Source organism: Stenella coeruleoalba (genome assembly GCF_951394435.1).
Source record: "Stenella coeruleoalba genome assembly, chromosome: 4".
NCBI lineage: Eukaryota > Metazoa > Chordata > Mammalia > Artiodactyla > Delphinidae > Stenella > Stenella coeruleoalba.
Window position 1 is genome coordinate 69,495,528 of NC_137149.1, and position 25,662 is coordinate 69,521,189.

The 25,662-nt window shown below is 37.8% G+C and overlaps 1 protein-coding gene across 2 annotated transcripts in view; it reads right to left on the reverse strand.

Moving 5' to 3' along the window:
• The window catches only part of GABRA4 (gamma-aminobutyric acid type A receptor subunit alpha4), a 66,437-nt gene that overhangs the window by 18,787 nt on the left and 21,988 nt on the right, over positions 1–25,662 (reverse strand). Inside the window, exon 8 of one of the 2 annotated variants that reach the window (XM_079920698.1) lies at positions 18,047–18,306. In XM_079920698.1, coding sequence (XP_079776824.1) covers positions 18,047–18,306 — 260 coding nt within the window. Of the gene's footprint in view, positions 1–18,046; positions 18,307–18,740; positions 18,804–25,662 lie in introns of those variants that run through there. The other variant, XM_079920699.1, reaches the window with a different exon arrangement.

A 25,662-nucleotide genomic window follows, 5' to 3' on the forward strand; every position in this document is an offset into this window, starting at 1 on the left:
TCTCACCTCACCAGCTGTTTCATTCTCCTACTGTGATCAAGCGGTCCCACTGCAACCATGTGGGCTGCCTTTGCAGCATCCGATAATGTTGATACTTCTTTGAATTTCATCAAGGTGGAAACTTTTAGACTCTAGCCAGCTATATTGCAGTCTGAATTTCCTTCATTTAAGACATTCATTTTCATCAAATTACCTACCAAATGAAATTATATTGAGCATGAGTCCTTATCATAAATGTTTGGGAGCCATTCACTTGGAAGCTGGCGATGAAAACAAGCTGACTGTACCTAGGAAAATTCAACAAAATCACTGACCAAAGAAAAGCCATGATGAGAACTGTTCTGTGCCCCATCAAATATCACGCAGCCATGTGGTTCATTTCTGCTATCCCTTGGCTCCAATATAATAGGCTCTCCAGGCCGGGGCTAAATGAATGTTTTCTAAATTATTGATTCACTTCAAATAAAGAACTACCACAATATCCCACGGATGTGACAAGATGATGATAAGACATAAGGCAAAGGGTCTATGTAGCCTCAATAACCCAGCACAATGCCTGGCACAAATTAGACACTAGACAAATATTTGTTGAATGAGTAAACAAATGAACGTGCGTAAGCTGACGTCCTAATGTTTCTGCAAGACCTACTACACCCCAGGGCATTGAAAGTTCCACACAAAATGTCTGGAGTCATCATTTGACCACAAAGCATGAATAAAAAGCTCAGCAGGGCCAAAGCAAATCTGGATCTCATCCATATTCTAAAGCACTGTGGAATTAATAAATGAAAATTTAATGCCATTTTGAGTTCTGGTTCTGTTGTGAAAGGCTGCTGGCCCCTCGGTTTTAAAATACTTTCTCAGCATACTAAAATCAGAACTCTTTTTCTCATGTTGTTCTTTCCTTTGTTTCCATAGGAAACAGTGACTTCCAGGCATCCAAGATGACACAACATAGATTGCCAAATTGCATGCCACCCTGCAGTTGCCAAGGAGATAATGTATGTCATTCCTACAAATAACATGTTGCTCATGCCTTCATTCCCTTTATCTAGCTCTTTAAGATATTCTTCGCCTGAACTGAATTCAGATAATGTTCACTGTGAACTGATGGAAACATTTCCTTTTTTAAAAATGTATTTACCCCACGCCCCCAAGGCACTTGATCACACCACACACACTGTCTGTGGAAGGTCTGAGCATATTTTATGGCGATTTTGGAACAAGTGATTCAGCAGTTTTCACCAAAAAAAAAAAAAAAAAAAAAAGCCTCCTGAATTCTGTCTGCTTGCATTCTAAGTAAAGGTCCAATTAAATCCACACCTGGTACTAACATATTCCGGTTTAAAATGGCCTACCACAAAAGCAGCTGCACTCCATTGAATTTACATGGGAAGGAAGGGGAGGAAAGGAGTAAGCAAGCAAAAAAGGAAAAGATGGAAGGAAGGAAGGAAGGAAGCAGGGAGGGAGGGAGGGAGGAGATTGGGGAAACTCATGTTGATTGAGCACCTGCAGTATACCAGATTAAACATCTGTAAGATGAACAAAGAGAATTAGAGAAATTTGAGATCTTGGCTGACATCATCTCATTAGCAGCAGGAAGAGTCAGTATTTGACTTGAGTATGTCTGACTTAAAAGATGTGTTTTCCAGCCATCTAGTGATGCGTAACAAATCACCCCAAGTGATCATGGCCTTAAACAACGGCAATCATTTTAACACCATCTTTCGTGGGCTTGGAGGTTGGCTGGACTCAGCTAGGCAGTTCTCATTCATTCCGTGTCTCTCATGTGGTTTCAGTCAAAGCAGCTGGTACTGGAGTCACCTCCCTCATATGCCTGGCCATTGATGCTGGGACTGTCAGCCGGAATATCCTACCTGTGGTCTCTGTATGTGGCCTGGGCTTCCTTATAGCATGGTGACTGGATCCAAGACAGCAGTCCTGAGTCGCCAGCCTCACAGTCATAAAGCACTACTTCTACTGTGGTCATAGGTCCACCCAGGTTCTAGGGTGAGGGAACAAAGAGTCCGCCATACATTGTAAGAAATGCATGTGGGATGGATAGCCTGTGGCGGGGTGGGGTGGGGGTGGGGTTTCTCATTGCAGCCGTCTTGAAAAATGATTTCTGGCACAACACAATTTTTGCAATATTCATTAATTTCTTAAAAAGCCTGGGAGCCAGGCTTCACAGGCTCTTTCTCTCTGCTTGGTGGAGTAATTAGGGAGGGAACAGTTAAAATGATCAGTCTAAAAAGAGGACTGGAGCAACTTTTAATGTCAGCTTGCTGAATTACTGAAAAAAAACCCCAAAACTGAACACTGAAATTAAACTTTGGAATGAGTTTCTGATTAAATTTTTGTCCTTAACAGAGAGTCCCTTTTTACTCATGCATTGTCAGCTTTCGAAGCATTCGGGTATCATAAAAACTAGCTTTGCACTGAAACTAAATATATTGTGGCATATTCATATAGGTTGGCACAATACAGTATACCAAAAAGTGCTTTTACCTAATTTAGCTTTTTGGTTCTTTTTGGTACCTGGATAACTGGGATTTTCCGACCTGAATTACAGGTATATCTGCTCAGCACGGGGAGTGCATCTGTGGAAATGGTAGCACCGAATTGTTACAAGGGGTAACACAGTCCACTTAGACATATGTTCTTGTTATCTTAATCTATCATCTACCATCAGTATATCAGGAGGCTTCTGGCTAATGTCTTTATCATCTCAGCACCCTTTAAAATTGTTCTAGTAGTGAACCTAGCTGGGGCCTAGGCCATGAACACAGCTGGCTGATCTGAAACAGCCATAAGACTGCCACTCCACTTCCAAATTGTACTTGAACCATTAAAAGAATCACACTTGTTTATCCTTTGGAAACCTATCAAACTATTATCATAAATAAAGAGAACCTCAGCCAGAAAATAGGATATTAATGACATGAAGAAAGAACACCACGGAGTAAACACGATAATCAGGCTGCAGAAAGCATTCAAACTGGGGAAGCACATTATGGCGAGCTAGTGAGAAAACAACAACAAATTCTGTCTCACTGCTTGCCTTGCTGAGAGTGTATGATTGTGCTAGCTCTACTGTGCTGGCAGATTGGCCTGGAATAAACATATACAATGTTCATATTTAATGTAGCTATTGCTGAGATGAACAGCTCTATAACGAGTCAGGTTCTACTACTCAGTGCAAAATCAGGTCGATCCAGCAGAATCCCAGAATCCCAAATAACAGCAGTGTTCTATCCAGAAGGTGACAATTGGATTTGTACCCTCTCTTCCCAGTACAAGTCCAGCATGTATTCTCATTCAGGCCAACATATATGCTGAAACTTTAGGATTTCCTCGATTAGTGCTTCACAGAAAAAAAACCCTAAAAATTGAAGTGCTTAGGTAATACACAAAACAGAGCCCAGCAAGTAACACAGAAGAGATATCTTATTCAGTATTTCTCTTCTAACTTTGATACTTCTGATTTCACCCTACATATTTCTGCCCCAAATTTTACATCTTTCTGTATCTTTTTTTTTCCAAAATGAGGAAGACACTCCAATAATAAAATCTCTGAGAATAAAACAACAATATCTAATTGTTTTACATTATAGAACAATGCGCCCCTACTTTGCACAAACAATGAAGATTTGAGATCCTTTTTACTTCTCTGTTTTCTTCAAGTTTATGAGTCTTGGAAGTTAGACACTAAGATTTTACATAACTTAGATGCTCTAATTTCTAATACTGTGAGTGGCTAGTTCCACTTAATGGCTACAGAATGACTAGATAGTAACAAGGAAGTTAATTGTAGCAAATAATTAGATTGCCTCAGGAGGTTCTGAAATTCCCTATGGATTGTAATTTTAACCTTTGACTCCATTTTAGCATGCATATTACAGTCATATACATTCAGATTGTTATCTGGAAAACATTTAACTGAAATACTTTAGCAAATTTTCAGTGCTAGAGGAAGACTTCTGCTCCATCATTAGGGTAACCATACACTCCATTGGTCAAGCCAGGATATTTTGTCCAGAACAAATGTTTACTGGTAGGTCAACAGGCAGAAACTTGTGTATTTACAGGCAAAGAGAGCGTCAACCTATCCATCATACATTAATTGAAAAAAATAACAAGAATTTCCAATTTGCTAGGAACTTGAAGATCACATAGAAAATAACTGCATGTTCCATTTAAAAAATTATTTTTAAATTATCCCAAATCCTACCTCATTTGATGCTTCCATACATGTCTTTAAAGTATATGCAGTAATGAGTTTGATAAAATAAATTTGGCTACGGCTACAAACCCGTTGCAAATGTGCAAAAATGAGTGATTTATGGAGTTTTGAAAGATGAATGCAATTCAACAAATAAACACTGGAAAAATAAGAGAAAAAGAGCTTAAATATTGAAAGCTACTAAAGGAGAGAGTTTTTTTTTAATAAAAAAAAAACAGGATTCACCACATAAAATCTCCTCTTTTTATGAATTGCTTAGGGATACTAATATAACTTTCTGTCAGCAGATCAAGCCTCCATTGACCATAATCTATTTCTGTCCTGAAATGTATTCTTGTTCTGTGGATAATAGGTAACCTCCTTGGTGCCATTTTTAGATCAGCCCGATGGCAAACATTAAGCAGAAAGCATGTTAACATTTTTCAGGATCAGCTAAGGCTTTAGCAAAGCGGGTTTCTTGCTTGCAGAAGCAGCAAGAATGAGCTCAGCACAGGAGAAAGTGCCTGTTGAAGCTCCTCTGGCTTCAAGTCAAAATTAAATAAACAAACCAACAAAACAATCCTACTGAGAGCATTAAGATGCCCACAGAGGACGTGCCCCCACCAGGCACCAGGAGTACAGCTCCAAAGTTTTGACATTCTCAGCTCCAAAATCAATCTTTGTCTTGAAAACAAATAAACTAACTAATAAATTTTAAAATGCTAATCACTATAATCACTAGCACAATTTCTTACTAATTACCTGTTTTGCTGTCAAAAAGAGGCAGCTGATAAAGGAAATTAAAAGTCAGATCTTGGCCTCATCTTCATTTCAAAAGACCAGTTTTGACTTTCTAAAAATTGTTTTTAACCAGCAAAAATGGTGTTTTTACATGGTTCAACCAAATAAAACCTGGCTTTTCTCAAAACAAATCACAGGCTCATTGCTTCATGGAAGAGGTAGCCAGGGAAGGTCAAGTGCCCAGCTGTCCACTCATGGCTGCTGTCAACATTTCTTCAGTTAAGGATCTGCTCTGAGAGTCTAACTAGCAAGTTACTAAATGGTTATCCAGCTCTCTCACTTTCCAGGGAAGCACCTTTCAAGCTCCACAGAGGCTTCTTTTTTTTCACCTTCCAAGCAGGATGCCCTTCCCAGAGCTTCTCCATTCAAACCAGTTCTCAGAAGACTATCGATTAGATCCTTTTTCCACATGCAACCAGAGAACGTTTTCTTGTTTTCTAGATATAGCCTCAACAGCAGAGTTGAGCATGACTCTCATCTCCCATCTAGTAGCTCATCTATATTAAGACACAGAGATAACCCAAACAACAAAACTAAGAGTCAAATGCACAGACAATGAAGAGGCAGAGATAAGCAGTTCCTTCCTAGGGAAGAGTTCCAAAGAAATCACGTAGGTTCAGGGTAATAAAAGAGTTATCTAGATTTCCTTCAGTAATCCCAAAGCTCTGTGTGGGCCTCAAAAATAAAAACGCAGTGCTGGAATGGGTTTATGGGAGTTTTCTCTGTTACTGTTGTCATCTAGGACTTCTCTTTCCGGTCATTAGTAGTAGTAGTAACATTTCACAGAGACCACATTGCATTCATTCTTTTATTCATTGACTCAGTCAACAAATATTGGAAGGGCATTTATTGGGTGCCAGGCTCTGTGTTAAGCATTGGTCTTATAGTTTGTATCCTTCAAATTGCTTTCTTTTAAAATAAAAATCTGTTCAACAGACTAATAATCCCAGATATACACAAGTGTTCACAGTTGGATAAGCTGGAGACAATAATATACTCATTTTGTATATGAAGAGTTGACTTTCTGCTCTTTGAATACAGAGTTCTCACCACCTTTTGCCAAGAAATGTTGGAAATGTTAATCCTCAAATGCCAACAACCTGGCCAAAAAAAAAGTGCAGATGTGCTAAATGGCGGGCGTCCTTCTTATTCCCTACCTCCCTCCCTTTATCTAAAATTTTCATGGTACAATTTTTTACTTTCAAGTGACTCCTCGATATCTACATTAAACTGATTGGACTTAGTAAAAACTTTTTAGGGAAGCAAAAAATAGAAAGCATTCACAAGGAAACTAACCCCCAACCTCATCTTCACACCCCCATTGTCCTCTTTGAATTCCCTAAAGACAGACTTTTCTCTGACTATGGAACCTACAATTGTTTTCAATTAGCCAAACAAAAAGTAAGTAAAAAAGTCTGCTTTAGCCAAACTACTCCCAAAAGAGAGAGAGTTTGAGAGAGAAGCTAAATTCACTGGACTACATCATTAGGGAGTCATGACGCTGGAGGGACTAAAGAAATGCCCATGCTAGTTGTCTATATGAAGACAGTAGATTTTAAAAACTAAAGTCAAAGTTCAAGAAAGAGCTAATGAAGGAGAAAGAATAGAATCCTACAGTATAGCTAAGCAAGAGGAATGTGAAAATTCAGGCTCACAAATAAAAGCCGCAAAAGAGACATTGTGAAAGAATATGATGTATTATTCAAAGTTAAGCAGGGTAAGAAACTCCTGGAAGGTGAGATACTAGAAAATATTAAGAAAAACACACCATGCCATACAATCTGAGTAGAAAATGCCCTCTCCTTAAATTGACCAAAATACATAATAATCTCCTTCTGCCAAAGACATTTTTATGCATAATATCCTCTGATTTTATTTAAATGAAATGAAATAAGTAATACCCGAACTGATGCATCTTGAAACTTCTAAATTATCTGAGGCTGAGAGAAAAGCTGGAGATTTAGCGATGTATATTATGTTGTGGGAAAATTAGCCCCTCAAAATAGCAAAAGGGAAATTGGCAGCTTAGCCAAATAAACCAGAAGGAATGAATAATCTTACTCAGTAGCTTAGGGAAGAGAACTTGCTGGAAAATATAGCTAAACATTGAGGGAATTTGTTTCAAGTGTCTGTATATTTTTGAAGCTGACTGAATTTTTTTCCCCTCTAAAAAGAAGTGCTGGCCCACTCACATTGCTAACACAGAAAAAGATCACCAAATTAATAATAATTCGAAACACCATTAAGAAAAAATTTTCATAACAAAAATTTCACCTGGGGAAACGTACAGTTCCTTCATATATTGCTATCCCTGACAACTGAGCATCTATCTCAGTTATAGGAAGAATGAAACCAATCAGTAGGTGTTTCTTGAGCAACTGCTAGATTCTTAGCAAATTTGTGCCAGGTGTGCTGGAGAAGGAACAGAGTAAATGGAGAAGTAATAAAAATTCCAACAATGCGGTAAAAGTTTATTAATTGTATAGCAATTCTAGAGTGATCCTCAAGCTAGCCCATAAAAATCACAAACCAAACTAATGATATTTATAGTAATGAGTTGGCTTATTTCCTTGCTACTCTCCTTTGTCTGCTGACCATCAGTAAAATACACCTCACTGCCAGACTGAGTTCTCCTACCAGCTCCTCCCAAAGTTCAGCACATTTTTTACATCTCTTGGTCCCTACAGAATACCTATTCCTCTGATTATTTACATCAATATACTGTCACCTGACACAGTATAAATTCATTTAGGGCAAAAACTATCTTTTGAAATTCTTTAAAATTTTTCTCACCACCTTGACAACAGAATTCTTTTGAACATATGTTGTAAATAAATATTGTTGATTGAATAAATTAATGCATGTCAGATCGGTTATTTCAAGACAAAACTAAGAGAAATTCTTTTTAACATTTTTAGATGTTTAAAATGTCAAAAAATTGGGAAAACTATGGATTGGTCTATAGTCAAAATGACCTCAATCAATTGGTGATTTCTAGCCTTGAGAAAATCCACATAGATTTTATGCAAAACTAGAAATTTGGAGAGTGTGGCTAATTTTTTGAGATTTTGGCTTCTATGTAAGCTGAACCACCAGCTAAGGGATAGGGCTTGTTTATGAATGGGGTAGAGTTTTATAGTACGGCTTACACTTTCAACAATGTGAACATTAAGACAACCTCCAGAAAAATGATGAATGGGCTGGGGAGTGAGTGTGTGAGGGTAGGCACAGCAGAGGCTCAGCAGTGTGGGATGAGGTTACAATGGAGGGGTGGCAATTTCTAGGGGCTGTAAACCTAGACTTTGGAGCCAGACCATCTGGGTTTAAATCTTGGTTCAGTTACTTAGGAGGTGTGTGATTGGACAAATCACTTAGGCCACTCTGTGCCTCAATTAGTCATCTATAAAACAGGATGAAAATGGGATAGGATTGCTATGCCAATTATATAAGTGAATATATGTAAAATATTTAAAATACTCTCTGGTGCATACTAAACACAGGATCAGTTGATGCTCTTATTGCTGTTGGAACAGTATGGATTTTTGCTGTGTAAGTGAGCATAAAATAATCTGAATATTTAATTTGACCTGTCTCAGTGAACCCCAAAAGAACCATCCTCACTAGAATCCATTCTTATGAAAGTAAGCATATGTTAAAGAGTATAAAGCAAGATGGCATTAGTTATAGATAGTGGATGAGCTTGTAGTAACAGGTTTTTACATTAGAAGGGAATTTGGATATAATCTTGCTTAACTTTGTCATCTAACAGAGAAATTCAAACTCAAATATTGGGTTGTGTGATCAAAGCTACACTGGAAAACTGAGAGTAGAGACAAAATCCCTCGATGCCTGCCTGTTTTCTCTAGGTGAGAGACAGCACAGTGCATCTGAAAGTGTCCAAAACACTTCACCAAGGCTCAGTGTTCTCAACCATAAAACTATGTGTATAACAACACAACAACTCATCTCAGGGTGTATTGTGGAGATTAGAGATAACACATGTAAAGCAACTAGCACCATATATATATATATATATATATGGCACGTAGAAGACAATAAATAAATAACAATGATGGTGATGACAATGATGGTGACAAGCTACCTCCCCCAATCTATGTACTATGTAAATACACTTCACAGCTTCTTCCTTTGTCATATTTGTAAACACAGAATACATGAAAATAAATGGACACGTTTACTATTAATCTATATCTATATCACACACCCACACACCCACACACTCTTAAACTGTGTTATACTAGGTTTACAAGATGCCTTACTACTTCCTTGAACACTAGCAATATATCAAGCCTTCCTGATGCAGCACTGAAATTATGGCATTCCCCCTTCTGGAGGAGAAAATAGCCATTCAATTATGATGCTAATGTTGGCATTTTTCTTCCCGTGTGATGTTATTACCAACAATTACCAAGATATGCACAATATTGCTTCAATAAGCTACTAAAATTGATCGTTTCTCCTCCCTTTGTCATTTTGAATGACATCCCTTACCTTGTCACTTTTTGCATTTCAAAGGCTAATTTGAAGTCTCAAATTAACTCTCTGATATAATTTATCATGACCCTCTCTACCTCTCCTTCATAGCATTTTTCACATTTATCATTATTTAACTATTTGAAGTTAATTGTTGAATGTCAACTTCCCCACTACCCTCAGAGTATTCCCAGCCTACTGTCACTTGATAGGTATTCCATAAAAGTAGCCATAAATAAAATAGGTTCCCAGTATGTAATTGGATATATAGATCTGTATTTCAGCACATAGGTCTAAGGTAGCAGTGAATATTTGAGAGTAAGATTATACTGCTATAAGCATGCCTGAAGTATTCTAAAACCAAGATTCAGACCATACTTCTATATACTACATATAGTCACTTGCAAGATTAATAACCTGTCTCCTTCACTAGACTAAGTGCCCAGGTTTTGTCTTCTTTGAATCCTCAGTGCCTTGCATGGTGACTAGTACATAGTAGTTGCTCAGTAAACACTTGTTAAATTAACTACCTGAGATTTGCTCTCTTGCCTTAGCAAAATGACGATTTCTGACGAATCAGCATGTGACACATAACAAAACTACCATATGAAAAATATGGTTGGAAATGGAACATAATTCTGATATTCTTGACACTTAAATCACCCAGTTTAATAATTGTGCAATTAAACAATTACTCACTGCCTAAAGAGCATTACTAACTACAGAACATTCTGTACTGAAAAAGGTATGGCTTCCGGGAGGTACAATTTATATGGTTCAAAGAACGTCATTAAACTTCTGTCACCAGCACACCGAAATGTCAAGTGAACTGACAATACTTCATCATGTCCTTATTCAAACTGCCAAGGAAAGAGATTTTAAACTAAGTTAAGAAATGAGAGAAATAAGGATAAATGGAAAAATGAAAGTTTTTTGCATGTTAGCTTAAACTATTTAAAGCACAGCATTTCTAAGAGGAGTTTTGAGAATGATTGAAATGAAAATCTGAAACTGACCTAGTTTGTAGAGCCTGTTAGAATGGAATGAAGCTTGTGTATTACCATTTACTGGGATATCACTGTATTTAACACTGGTGTCAAAGGCACTGATACCTGTGTAAGTGAGGTGACTAAAATGACCCAAGGACAACAAACTATGCTTTTCTCATAATGCATAGCTGCACTTGTAGATTTACAGAGGCTTTTTGTTTTGCTTTCTTTTGTTTTTCAAAGTGTCGTCCTCAGTTCCCTGTTGTTGTCCACTAGCAAAGTCCAACCGCTGACAAGTGTGTCTCAGAATGAGTAGCTGCTGTTCACAATCCTCACAGTGACCCAGCTCTAGCTCACTACTTAACATCCACCTAATGTTCACATTTACAGAAGAATTTTACATAAAATACAAACGTTTTTGGAAATTGTTGATAAATATACTGGTTTTTAGAGGCCCCACATTTCCTATGGTTCGATTCCTATAGTCGGCTCATTATAATAAACAACTGTGACTATTAAACACTGTGCTATGGGCTGTATGGGAAGACAGAATGAAGCCATAACCAGTTTTATTAAGAAGCTCACCATCTAGGTAGGTAAATAGAGCAATCACATATGAAACAATTTATGCAAAATACTTCAGGATATTATAAGTGGTAAATTATGTGATACAGACTTTAAATGTTGAAGATGCTTAAGGAAACAAAGGATAATAATAATCACAGCTACAGTAATCATCAGGGAAATGCAAATCAAAACCACAATGAGATATCACCTCACACTTGTCAGATGGCTATCATCAAAAAGACCACAAAGGGCTTCCCTGGTGGCGCAGTGGTTGAGAGTCCGTCTGCCAATGCGGGGGACACGGGTTCGTGCCCCAGTCCGGGAGGATCCCACATGCAGCGGAGCGGCTGTGCCCGTGAGCCATGGCCGCTGGGCCTGCACATCTGGAGCCTGTGCTCCGCAACGGGAGAGGCCACAACAGTGAGAGGCCTGCATACCGCAAAAAAAAAAAAAAAAAAAAAAAAAAAAAAAACGACCACAAATAACAAATGCTGAAGAGGGTGTGGAGAAAAGGGAACCCTGTACACTGTTGGTGGGAATATAAATTGGTGCAGCCAGTATGGAGGTTCCTCAAAAAACTAAAAATAGAATTACCATATGATCCAGCAATTCCGCTCCTGAGTATACTTCCAAAGAAAACAAAAACACTAATTTCAAAAGATACACGCACCCCAACGTTCATAGCAGCTCTATTTACAGTTGCCACAATAGGGAAGCAACCTATGTGTCCATCAATAGATGAATGGATTAAAAAGATGTGGCATACATATACAATGAAATACTACTTACCCATAGAAAGAATGTTGCCATTTGCATCAACACGGATGGATCTGGAGGGTATTATGCTTAGTGAAGTAAGTCATACAGAGAAAGACAAAACTTTGTTATCACTTATATGTGGAATCTAAAATATAAAAAAAATGAATGAGGGACTTCCCTGGTGGTCCAGTGGTAAAGAATCCACCTTCCAATGCAGAGGACGCAGATTTGATCACTGGTCAGGGAACTAAGATCCCACATGCTACGGGGCAACTGAGCCCGTGTGCGCCAAAACTATTGAGCTCACACGCCTCAATAAGAGAGCCGGCATGCCACAAACTACAGAACCCACGCGCCCTGGAGTGTGTGCGCCACAGCTAGAGAGAAACCCGAGCAGACCGTGCGCCTTAATGAAAAGATCCTGCATGCCTAAACAAAGATCCCATATGCCACAACTAAGACCCAATGCAGCCAAAAAAAATAAGGAAAATAAATATTAAAAATAAAAACAAATGAATGAATAGAACAAAATAGAAACAGACTCACAGGTATAGAGAACAAACTAGTGGCTACCAGTAGGGAGAGGGAAGCAGGGAGGGGCAAGATGAGGGTAGGGGATTAAGAGATACAAACTACTATGTATAAAGTAAGTAAGCTACAAGGATATATTGTACAAAACAGGGAATATAGCCATTATATTATAATAACTTTAAATGGAGTATAATCTATAAAAATATTCAATCACTATGTTTGTACAAATGAAACTAATATAATATAGTAAATCAACTGTACTTTGATAAAATAATAATCACAGCTATTATTTACTGGGTACTAAGCACTGTACCATGTACTTTACATGCAGGATGTAATTTAATCTTCATTATCAGTCTTTCTGGCAGATTCTATTATTATTTTGTAGATGTGGATACTTAACACCATATCCTTGGCATCCTTAAGTTCTATCAAAATGATCCTCATCTGGGAAATAGGGCTAGAGTTTGACTTTGAAGAATGGATAGTAAAGAAGGATATTCTCATGAGTACAGTTGAATTATTGAATCCAAGGTGTATCTTGAATTATTTATATATTCTTTTTTGTATCATCTTTTTCTTAAAGACTCTAAGCAGAGCAAACAGCTCTTTAATTTTACAAATACCCTTGTAAGAATCTATGAACGCTATAATATTGAGAAGTCTATGAAGAATAGTTCAGTAAAATGGAAATAGACAAAGAAATTAGGTAGATGGGAAAGGAAAGGTGCACAGTGGAGAAATACGCACTTGTAGTTCGAAAAAAGTAAGTCATCGTTATCATGGGATAGAAGAAAATGTCCCACTCTGGAAATTTCCACGTGTCTAAACGCGAACTAATTAGCTTCTTCATTAAACGTGCTTCACTGCTCTTCTCTATTCTATTTGGTCTACCATTTCTAGTTGTGTTACCTTGATTACATCACTCAACAACTTCAAGACTTAGAGGGGTGGGATAGGAAGGGTGGGAGGGAGACGCAAGAGGGAGGAGATATGGAGATATATGTATATGTATAGCTGATTCACTTTGTTATAAAGCAGAAACTAACACACCATTGTAAAGCAATTATACTCCAATAAAGATATTAAAGAAAAGACTCAGTTTCTTCATCTATAAAATAGTTATTGTGAGTTTGAAATTAAGTAGCACATGTAAAGCATATCACATAGTACCTGACGCAATTTAAAAGTCCAAGTAATTTTAGTCATTATATCATTGGATTTTTTCACAACGTACAACATACATACATTAATGTACACTTTCTGACTGAACAAGGGCTACAGAATATATTTTCAAGTAAGTTTTAAGTATGATTTTATTAAGAAATCTCCACGTTTTATTTTATAGTTATTTATTTTCCAAATCATCCTATTAATCCAAATCACCTGAGTCAGTGAGCGAGTAGGTACTCTAAGAAGTAGTAAGGGTTTGGAAGGATAGAACCACGGGAATAGAGCTCAACTTCAATATTGGAAGGACAGAGTCAAAGGCAGAATTATGGTGATGTTGAGCAGAAGCAAAACAGCTGCTTTGCCTCCTGAGATGCCTAAAGACATACCCAAGCTGCCCACAGCTGCTCTTAAGAGTCTTCCAGTTGCCCTATTTCTCCTTGCTTCATGAATATTCCATAAACCATAAGCTTTCCAATTCCCAAGAAATAAAAATGGTCACCATGAACCTCTGCCAGGCCATTAACAGTCCATAGGTCACATATGGTGACAATGAATCAAACCACTAGCGAGCTAACCCAAAGGACTATTGAATTATCAAGTATTGTGCAGACTGAAGGCAATTTCAAATGAGGAGTTTAAACACAGTTTAAACAAAGCAGCATCATTCAAATCAGCAAATAGCCATACAAGTTGGAACACATTAGAATAAGCACATTTCAGCTGTTTGATTAGAATCTCTACTGAAACTCCAAACTTCATAAGATTACTAGAGTATTTCCTTCCAGTAACATGTTTTAAAATTTTGCTCTTAACACACTTTTTCCCCATCTTGATTTCCTTCTCCCTATTTATCTATATATATATTTTTTTCCTCTCTTTCTCTCTCCCTTCCTCAATTTTAATGTGTTCTCAACCTTCAAAGTTGAACTATTCAATGACAACTGACGCTCCAAAGCCAGCTGTGCTCTGGCAGCAATATGTACTCTGGAGGATGTGTGGGCCAACCCATTAATCACTGTCCTTAGAACATAGATATTCTTCAGGAAGCTGCTGTGGCAATCTAAGTTATGATACATATATGGTTACATACCATATAGGACATGAAACATATGATGAATATTTTGATGAGATTTATTATAAACTTCTCAACCCTTAAATACTATGACTCTATGCCCTTCACAAACAAATTTCATCTTCTTAATCTTGATTATGCCATTTGCACCCAGCATGTGGCCCATGCTGCCAAGAGTGGACTTAGCCAACTGGATGTACTCAACCTACCACTCACCAGTGATGCTGTAATAGTCAAGAGATATGTTTCAAGGAACTATTAGTTCTCGTCCCACCTTTGGAAATTCTGCAGAATGGTCTTTCGCTGATTAAGGGGTACTTTCAAGTATTTATACTATTATAACACTAGTGCAAGGAGCCTCATCACCTTGCAAAAATGAAAAGGGAACTACATCAACTCATTATAAACAGAAAAAAAATTTATATATAAAGTATTTCCAAATGCAGACTCTTTAGACTTGAGCAATCCTGGGGTTGGGGGGAGTTAACAGCTACATGGAAGAGTCAGTATATGTTATAATTTCAACACTATTAGAAAGTCATAAGTTACAATATGTCATTTTAAAGCTTAAAGATAACCACTGGTTATATAATAATATGATATATAGCTTCCAAAGTACATGAGAAAAAAAAATAGGAAAATTTAGCAATAAAAATATACTACAAAAGTTAATATTAAGAAAGAATAAAAAAATAATAATAAAATCAGATCAAATAGAATTCAAGGGGCATTATATGGAACCTCCCCAAAAAGGTTATTTTATGATTAAATTAATAGAGTGATATCAAAATAGAGCTGTTATAAATCTTTACATGTTGAATATCGAAGCATCAAAACACATAAACCAAAAATAGTTAAAATGCAAAACGCACTAACACAATCTCATAATATTTGTGGGAGAATTTTTCATAACTTTCTTGGTATTTGAAAGATCAAGAAGTGACTTATTAAGAGGGTGAAATAAAAATGTTTTAGGTAAAATTAATTTAATAACTAACAGTCAACTCCTTTAAATTTCCATCAAACATTTATAAGCTTTTAGCATAACTCAGGGCACAATGAAAATATCAACAACATTCAAATCTGTACAAGTAACGTTTCTGAACATAAAGTGATACAACGAAAAATACAATGGAGACAAATAAACAAAATCCCATTTGGAAACTTTAACATTATCTTCCAAATAATTCTGAGCTTGTAGAGAAAAATAGCAGCATAACTGCAGAATACTTAGCAAATAATTACAATAATATAACGTATCAAAAGTTATGAATTGGCTAAATCTATATGCAAAGCAAATCTCATTGCAATAAAGGAAATTTTATTATTAATAAGAAACAGTGAAAATAAATGAATAAGAACTAAACTCAAGAAGCTAAAAACGAGTAACAACATTAACTTGCAGAAAGACGAAATTAAAATAAATCTTGTCAGTAATTAGAAAAAAAAGTAAAGTAAACAAGTAAATACAAGATAATTTTTTTAAAGGGAGAGTAAATAGAATTATTCTACCAAGCCCTCAACACAACAAAGCAAAGCAAATGAAACAACAGTAAAAGGCAGAAAGGGCATAAAATTACCGATGGGGAATTTGAAAGGGAATAAAACTGTAGATAATCAGGGGGTTTTTTTTGACTGAAAATACCATACAAAATTCATTGTAATAATTTTGAAAATCTTGTTGAAACTGATTCCTTTAGAGGAAAATGTAAGCTATCCAAACTTACTTAATGGAAGGACAATAATCTTCCCATCTGCTCACATGCCATTCTTAGAGAACCAGTGTCCAGAGCCCTGTGGGAGGAGAGCTATAAACTGTAGGAGCCTTAACAGTTAATCCTTGCCAGGTTAAATCCCTAACCTAATTGTTCTACTGTCACCTTCTATGGCAGGATTTCCCTGCCTGCCTGGTCTCTGAACTGAATCCCACCCCTGTCACAAGGCTCGAGCACTTCCTTCCCACTTTGGTGCTTCAGCACTGTCATAGCACTATCACCATCTAACACACCTAAGTGTTTTACTATATATGTTTTTAAATTGTCTGTCTCCCTACACACTGAAAGATAAGTTATACAGAGTAAGATATTTGTCAGGGGGCTTTGTATACCCTTGCTTTTCAGACCAGAAACAGTGTCTGGCTCATAGTTGGTACTAAATGTATGTTGTTAAATGAGTGAAGAAAAAGAATGAATGCGTGTATGAATAATTAAGGGAATGAGTTATCACCTATAGAGAATAAAGTTGATGATTTATATATATTTTGATTTGGGCACATGTAGACAAAAGGAGTTTTAGACTACCATTTCTGGTAACCGCAATAAGGTTGTGCATGTGACCACTGACATTTTGTTGATTCAAGGAGGAAGCCAAGTAGAGTGAGAAAAAGAGACAGAGAGAGAGCAGAGTATCAGAGGAAGAGGAGGAGAGGGAGGAGGGGATGGCTGTTAGCTTTCTCATTTTCATGAGGATCTTGCTAGTTTTGTACAACTGGCCTCCATGAGGAAAAAGTCACTTTAATTTTTTAAATCACAGAATCACTTATGTGCCCAATGTAAATTACAGTAGCTCTTATTAGGCTTTCATATCCTTTTAGATATGTCTCTTTAGGACAAGAATTCTCAGTCCTGGATGTGCATAACCTACAACTATGGGTCTTTTTTTTTTTTTTTTTTTTTTGCGGTACGCGGGCCTCTCACTGTTGTGGCCTCTCCCGTTGCGGAGCACAGGCTCCGGATGCGCAGGCTCAGCGGCCATGGCTCACGGGCCCAGCCGCTCCACGGCACGTGGGATCTTCCCAGACTGGGGCACGAACCCCGTGTCCCCTGCATCGGCAGGCGGACTCTCAACCACGGCGCCACCAGGGAAGCCCGGGTCTTTTTATTTATTGGTTTTGTTTTCTTCTTCCATACAAGGGCACAGCCCCATGGGATCATTCTCACGTGGAGCTATGTTAAGAACTGCTGCTTTACTTTGTTCAATTAACTCTACCGAGATGCCTTTCCAACCCACTTAAGGGTATCCACAGGTTTCTTTTAAGCACATACATAAGATTTTGCCCCTCTCTATAAAAATTTTTTAATCCTGAAAAGAACTTTCAAACAACTAGCTGTGTACCTCAAGCTCATCCAGAGCTGTTTAACTTTTTTTTTTCGGTACGCGGGCCTCTCACTGTTGCGGCCTCACCCGTTGCGGAGCACAGGCTCCGGACGCGCAGGCCCAGTGGCCATGGCTCACGGGCCCAGCCACTCCGCAGAGCTGTTTAACTTTTAAGCCACTAATCACAATTTTAAAGTATAAATGCATGATTATCCTTTAATATTTTTCTGGATTTTTAAATGACTTACAGATTGTCATTGGGATCTTCAACTTCTTAGCTTTTCCCCGGCAATGCAAATTTGACCAAGATGCTGAAATCTTAAAGGATATTAAGTCAAATACCTGCAGAGGTGCTTCAGGATGCTTTTCCCTCAGCACTGGAGCAGCTGGAATTTCCTGGGGGGCTTTTGATGTCTTCCTTTTGGCTTTTGCCATTTGAACATTGGTAAAGTAGTTGACAGCAGCAAACTCAATAAGGGCCGAAAACACAAAAGCAAAGCAGACAGCTATGAACCAATCCATGGCAGTCGCATAGGACACTTTGGGCAAAGAATGCCGTGCACTGATGCTCAGTGTGGTCATGGTGAGCACTGTGGTTATTCCTTCAAAGCAAAAGAGCAAAGAGACAAAATACTTTATGGTTACTTCAATGCATACAAACAAACAAAAAGACCTGGAAATTTGGTGGGGTGAGGGTAACAAAGTTTACAGTAACTCAAACCAAACCATCTTTGATGTAAGATTCCAGTCATAGTGGTTCAGTGAAATTAGCACAGGCTTTGGAGTGAGAGACAGAGATGGTTCAAATCCTGGCTCTTCTAATCACTGGCTCAGTGTGAGTTGGATTAAGTTAGGAAAACTCACTGGTTTCATTTGATACCCACTTATTGGGTTTACAATGAAGATTAAAAGTATGTAAGGCACCTAACATATATTGGGTTCATGTTAGTACCTGGGCCAATGTACCTGAGAAACTCAACACACACCTAACAGAAAGTGTGAAGCACTGACTCTCAACCAGGAGTGGGAAGATGGTAGCAATGAAAATTGAAGCATCAGAATTCCTGGGGGAGGCATGGCCCACTGCTGTTGAGAATCTCTATCAGAAAAAGCACAAGTTATATGTATTTATAGTCTTTACCTGAATATTACTTATTGAATTAAAATAATAAATTTACTAGTTGTAAAATAGCTTAATTTATATAAAACAACATAGGTATACTTCTGAGAAATAGACTTCTAGAATAATTTGGCTTTAAAAATATTGGGCATCTACTGCCCATCAGTTTGTGGTTGGCAGGAAAATATTGGCAACAAGAATAGAGGTACTTCTCACGCATCAATAGGCTTCTGAAGCATATCATCTCCAGAAAAGGCTTCTCCTCAGCCTGGGAAAAAAGTCAGTCCCCATTCTCAATGGAAGAATTCCACTTGCCACTGAAACTGTAGAGAAATGCATTACGTAGGGATGCTAATATGTGCACAATTGTCCCTTTCTGAATCTGTGCCTCTCTGTGTATCGAATCCATGTTATGTAGTTAAGCTTGGAAATGTACATGGAGATTTACCATATCCATTTAAACTCATTCTATGTAATGCCTAGGAAATCTCTTGAATTGACACACCCAGGTGTTTGGGGATGGTGATGATGACAACAATAACAATGATGAAGGCATAAACTATATCCAGTCCATGCCAATCCACAGCTGAAAGCCAAATAACACATGTTAAACTGAAAAAATAGTGAGTCCCATGCAATAATAAAAGAATAATAATATTTTGATGTAGGGAGAAATAATACTGTCCTCTCAACTCAGCACTTAATTATGTTCTGCCTTGTATTGTTCCCTAATTGTTCCATCTGAGTGAGCTTTGTTTCCACTACTTGATTGAGCATAGACTTCTTAAGGGCAGAATGTCTAACACTGCTTCAGGATTTACCTTATTTCACGTAGTGCCGAGCACATGATAAATGCACTGTAAATAAAAATACATTTTTCAGCTCTTCATCAATCTATTTTCTTTCTAGTCCCTTCTGAATTGTCAATGTTTAGAACAGGAAAAACTAGAGCAACTGTGTAGCTTCTGAGCTATGGATCTTTCAAAAACATTCCATAAACTATACAGAGGAAGAAAGTTGAGAATTTGGTTGTATTCCTTTAAAAAAAAGTTTCATGCTGTTTTTAGCATTTCATTAGTCAAAGACAGATTTTAAAATGTGGTTTTTCAGTCAAATATATAAATACCTAAATGCCTATGAAAATGCAATCTTGTGAATTTAGTAGACTTTGTTTCGAAAAGAGACCTCAGGACTTTTAGGGTCTCTACCTTAAATCTCAGGAAAATGGCACCATTCTCATGCTCATTGTGAGATATGTGAATAAACCCTAAATTAATTCTGAAAAATTTTAGCTACAAAACTTAAAGATATATCAAGGTTTTTCTTCTTATTCATAACAACTTAAGTTTAATGGCCTATTAAGAATTCAAAAATGTTCTACAACTTTATTAATAAGCATGTTTCCTCTAACAGCATAGAAATTGTGCTGAGAGCACTTGAAAATAAAAAATGAACAGTGCAGTGTAAATAAGAATACTGCTCAGAAATCAGAAAATTTCACAGTGACCATACTGTGATAATCCAAAAGGAAACTGAAACTCAAATATAAGCAACTTAAGATTCTCCATGTTGCTGTGAACATTTTTTGGTAATAGAACGATTTCTCCTGAGGACCAGAAGTAGTGGTCTTCGTCTTCTCCTGCAGTATGAGAAGAAATTCCATTATTAATGCCAGGTAAGCAGAGTATTAGTTCAATTATTGAGCCATGAATCCAAAAATTACTTTCTGAATGTTAAGGAGGGTGGATCACCAGGTTTATGAATATGTTAAATAACGTATGGACATCTACGCAAAAACATTGGCTATGTGGCCGCTTTCCATCTCTCTTTCATTGTCTAGGGTAAACTTGATTCTAAAGTTTGTAGAAAGACCCTTCAGATATTATGGCTCCTATTCTATGACTGTTGGCAAAATTAAGAAAGTAACTGGCATAAACAATTGGCTGAGTGTTTGAAGTTGCCATCCCTTTAGACATTAAAAAGTTTCTCTGCCTGGAGTTCAAATTTAAGAAAGCACTAGCACAACAGGAATGGGCTTATTACACCTGTTTTTAGGTGGAACATTTGGTTAAATAAACACCAACACAATAGCAAACAGATGCCAACTTTTCAGATAAGAAGCCATGCTTCCTCTGCATCGAGGAAGATAGTACATCCGTTACCACATCTACCGTGAAAGCACCTTAATAACCATGGAATTTTTTTGACACGTTCAAGTATTGACGCCAGTTCCTGTTTTTAGAGTGCTGAACATGCACCATATTGGTTGGCCCAGAAGCTGGAAGAGGACATGTACGAGTAGGCTAAGACTGTACACAAGAGTGAATTTTTGGCTAGCCACTCCTAGAAAATGAACTAGTAATGATGTACATATGCCAGCTGGCATTTACTCAGATTTCATGTTTTACTATACTGGAATAATTAGAAAACTTAGAGGCACACAACTTTAGAGAGAGAAGCCCTTGCCAGAGAATTCGGCACACTCTACTTCTCATATTTACACTGATTTTTTTTTGGTTTTGTTTTTGCATGATCTTGAAAGACACCCCTGATCCAGAAAATTCTCTCCTTGAGTGAAGAGGAAAATGAGAATTTGGAAAGATAAATACTAGACCAGAATTAATTTTTTTACCTGAATCTCAAATGAAAGAGTGCTTACGTGCCCGCAAATACTTAAAACTTAACTTCCTTAAAAAATACCATCAAAAGCATCAATAAACAATTTAATAATTACCATTCGGACATATCTTAGGTCTTAGAAGACTTAATTTTTGGGCATAATTTCCCTGGTCAATCAAAACCAGTATCTTGGTACATGAGCACAATCAGAAAGAAACCAATGGAAAAAGCTACCCACAAAGTATCCTCAGCACACAGCCATACAATTTCACTCAGCTGCTCTGGAATTCTCCACAAGCCCCCATGTCCCCAGACCCCCTGTAAAGAAAGAAAGGCAGAGTAGAAATGGGAGAGTTCTCAAAGTTAGGCAGAAATTGTCTTGGGTCTATTGCTTAAACATATGACTTTATACAAGTTTCTTAATCTCTTCGAGTCTATATCCTTAGCCATATGAAATTAATAATGCCTACCTTGCTGAGTTATCGTGAAGATTAAATAAGATGACCCCTATCAGTACATGGCAAATCTTATCATCATTATTATTAGTGTTACCGGTATCCTTACCACATGCTACTTAATTTCCTTACAGTATCTCATCTGGATAGGAAATGTTGGGTGGGCAATATAATATATAATCAATGCTATCTCTCCCCATACCACTGGAAATTTCTATTATTTGCGGACAAATGGGACAAAACAATGGCTATGAGTTTATAATGAACCAAGAGAGCATTCAAAGCTTATCAACCAATCACAATAACTAGAAAATATTGAGAACATTCACATTATAGTATCAAGTAGTGATTCTCAAATGAGGGAGATGGCAGCGTGAGCTGTCATAGTAATCAATGACACTAAAAATAGTATTTACTGTGTGGTAGGCATTGTTCCAAGGGCTTTATCCAAATTTACTCATTGAGGGCTTCCCTGGTGGCACAGTGGTTAAGAATCCGCCTGCCAATGCAGGGGACACGGATTCAATCCCTGGTCCGGGAAGATCCCACATGCCACGGAGCAACTAAGCCCGTGTGCCACAACTACTGAGCCTGTGCTCTAGAGCCTGCGAGCCACAGCTACTGAAGTCCGCATGCATTAGAGCCCACACGCCACAACTACTGAGCCCATGCACCGCAACTACTGAAGCCCGGGCGCCTAGAGCTGGTGCTCCACAACAAGAGAAGCCAACACATTGAGAAGCGTGAGCACCACAACGAAGAGTAGCCCCAGCTCACCACAACTAGAGAAAGCCCGTGCGCAGCAACAAAGACCCAACACAGCCAAAAATAAATAAAAATTTTAAAAAAAGCAAAAATCCCAAAATAAACAAAAAACCAAAAACAAATTAATTAATTGAATCCTCCTAGCAACCCTATGTAGCAGCAACAATGTATCCTGTTGTAACACAGGAGGAAACAGGCAGAAATAACTCACTGAAGGTTCACAGCTAATAAGTGGTAGACTTTGGGGTTACAACTTTTGTCTCGCTCCAGAGTCTGCACTTTTGACATGACTACCTCTTAATCAAAGGCATCATTAATGGGTCAATATTATCTGTTCTAGAAATTATTTAGGAACATAGAAAAAAGATGGTATATGTGTAAAAGTAATTTTATTTTTATTTTCAATGATGACAGTTCCTGAAATATTAATATTTTTTGTACGAGGAAAAGTTAAGGGACTTTGATCTGGTTCTCAGCCTCAGCAGATACCTCCTGCCCAGTCAGGCTGCCTCTGGACATGATGTGTAGACCCAAGGTTAATCACTCTCTCACTGCATTCAATGAGAGAATGGACATCAAGCATTTAGCAGATTAATCCCTTGTCGGCAACATGGATGGACCTAGAGATTATCATACTAAGTGAAGTAAGCCAGACAGAGAAAGAAAAATATCATTGGATATCAGTTACATGTGGAATGTAAGCAATGACACAAATGAACTTACTTACAAAACAGAAACAGATTCACAGATATAGAAAAGAAACTTATGGTTACCAAAGAGGAAAGTGGGGGCAGGAATAAATTAGGAGTTTGGGATTAATATATACACGCTACTATATATAAAATAAACAACAAGGTCCTACTTATAGCACAGGGAACAATACTCAATATTTTGTAATAACCTCGGAGGGAAAAGAATATGAAAAAGAATATACATATATGTGTGTGTGTGTGTATATATATATATATATATATATATATATATATATATATATATGACTGAGTCACTTTGCTGTACACCTGAAACTAACACTGCAAATAAACTGTATTTCATTTAAAAAAAAAGAATTTAGCAGAGTGTCTGGCATTACATAATAATGCATATTTTCTTTTAAAAACAGTTAATAATCAAGGAAACCAGGTCATAACAAAATAAATCTCCCCTACGCAATAGAGCATATGGTAAAGAGTAACTAATGTGTGCTAAGTGCTCCACATACCCTGTAATGAGTACTGCACATAATTCTAAATCTTTACTAGTCTGTGAAGGAGACATGTGTTATCACAGTTTTATGGATGGAGAAAATAAGTGGCAGATGTGGGTTTTAAAACCTGACCTATTGGAGTCCAAAGCTTAGATGTGTTTTTTTCTCTTTCATTTTCACACCTATTTTTAATAGCTAAAATTTACTCAACACTTGCAATGAACCCTCGCAACTCTACGAAGTAGGTAGTGCCATAACACCTGTTCACTGCCTTCGTGAGGTCACACCCTACCCTCAGCACTGACCCTCCTCTAAGAGTATCCCTGGTAGGATTCCAAAACCTTCTTGAGTGAACCTAAAGGGGTGGGGGAGGGTGTCCATGGCAAACACCCCACATTCAGGTCCACTGAGAACACTAAGATGCCCTTATATCAGAAGTTCTCTAAATGGATCAGGGGTGGGATGAGAAGTTCCCATTCTCTCCAGTTCCTTCTCACCAGCATCCCTTCAGCTATTGTGTGATGAGGGATATTATACCATGGCTTCTATTTGGCTTTCTACCAAGTAGAAAAAGCAAAGGGAAATTGGCATCTCTTGTGAGGATTATACCTCCATTCCAGAGCAATTCTGATCATTTTCATCCCATAACTGAATGCTTTTGCCACTCACAATCAATAGAAAAAGAATAGAGAGATATGTTAAATTAAATAAATATCATTATAACTAATTTTAATATTTAAAAGCAAGCCTGATATGCAAAAGGCTTATTTTCAGCTACAAAAATTGAAAACTCAGGTGTTCTGGACCTCATATGGTTAAGAATATGGGCTTCCCTGGTGGCGCAGTGGTTGAGAGTCCGCCTGCTGATGCAGGGGACACGGGTTCGTGCCCCGGTCTGGGAAGATCCCACATGCCGCGGAGCGGCAGGGCCCGTGAGCCATGGCCGCTGAGCCTGTGCGTCCAGAGCCTGTGCTCCGCAACGGGAGAGGCCACGACCGTGAGAGGCCCGCGTACCGCAAAAAAAAAAAAAAAAGAATATGATATATAGGAAGCCACTGTAAAAACAAAGAGAATAAAATGTGTAGTATTCTGAAAAAAAAGATGTAGGTAGAATATAACAATAAGCTAATAAACTAAGCATATAATACTTCCAATTCCATGCATTTAAACCATTTGCCTTCTGTTCCTCTTCATTAAAAGGCAAATTATTCTAAGGTTTTCATATTCATTCATCCATGACTTTTGTTTTATTTTAAGCTCCCAATGCATTTCATTTCAACACATAGATATGGTTTTTAATTCAATTACACAGCATTAAGCTAGGAACCCAAGAACATCACCCAAAGTGAAATTATATTCAGATTCACACTTGGTCTTCACCTGCCAGTTCTCAATAAAGGAAATCTGGTGGAGCCCCAAAGGAAGGGATGGACTGCCCATATCCTCTCAAGCTTTATTACTTTGTATTGGCTGCTAAAAATGAAACCTTAGGGGCTTCCCTGGTGGCGCAGTGGTTGGGAGTCCGCCTGCCGATGCAGGGGACAAGGGTTCATGCCCCGTTCCGGGAGGATCCCACATGCCGTGGAGCGGCTGGGCCCGTGAGCCATGGCCGCTGAGCCTGAGTGTCTGGAGCCTGCACGTCTGGAGCCTGTGCTCCGCAGCAGGAGAGGCCACAGCAGTGAGAGGCCCAAGTACCGCAAAAAAAAAAAAAAAAATAGAAACCTTATGTGATTCTTTACTTAGCACAGCCAGATATATTACTGTTTAATATTTTGTTAGAGATGATATCTAAAGG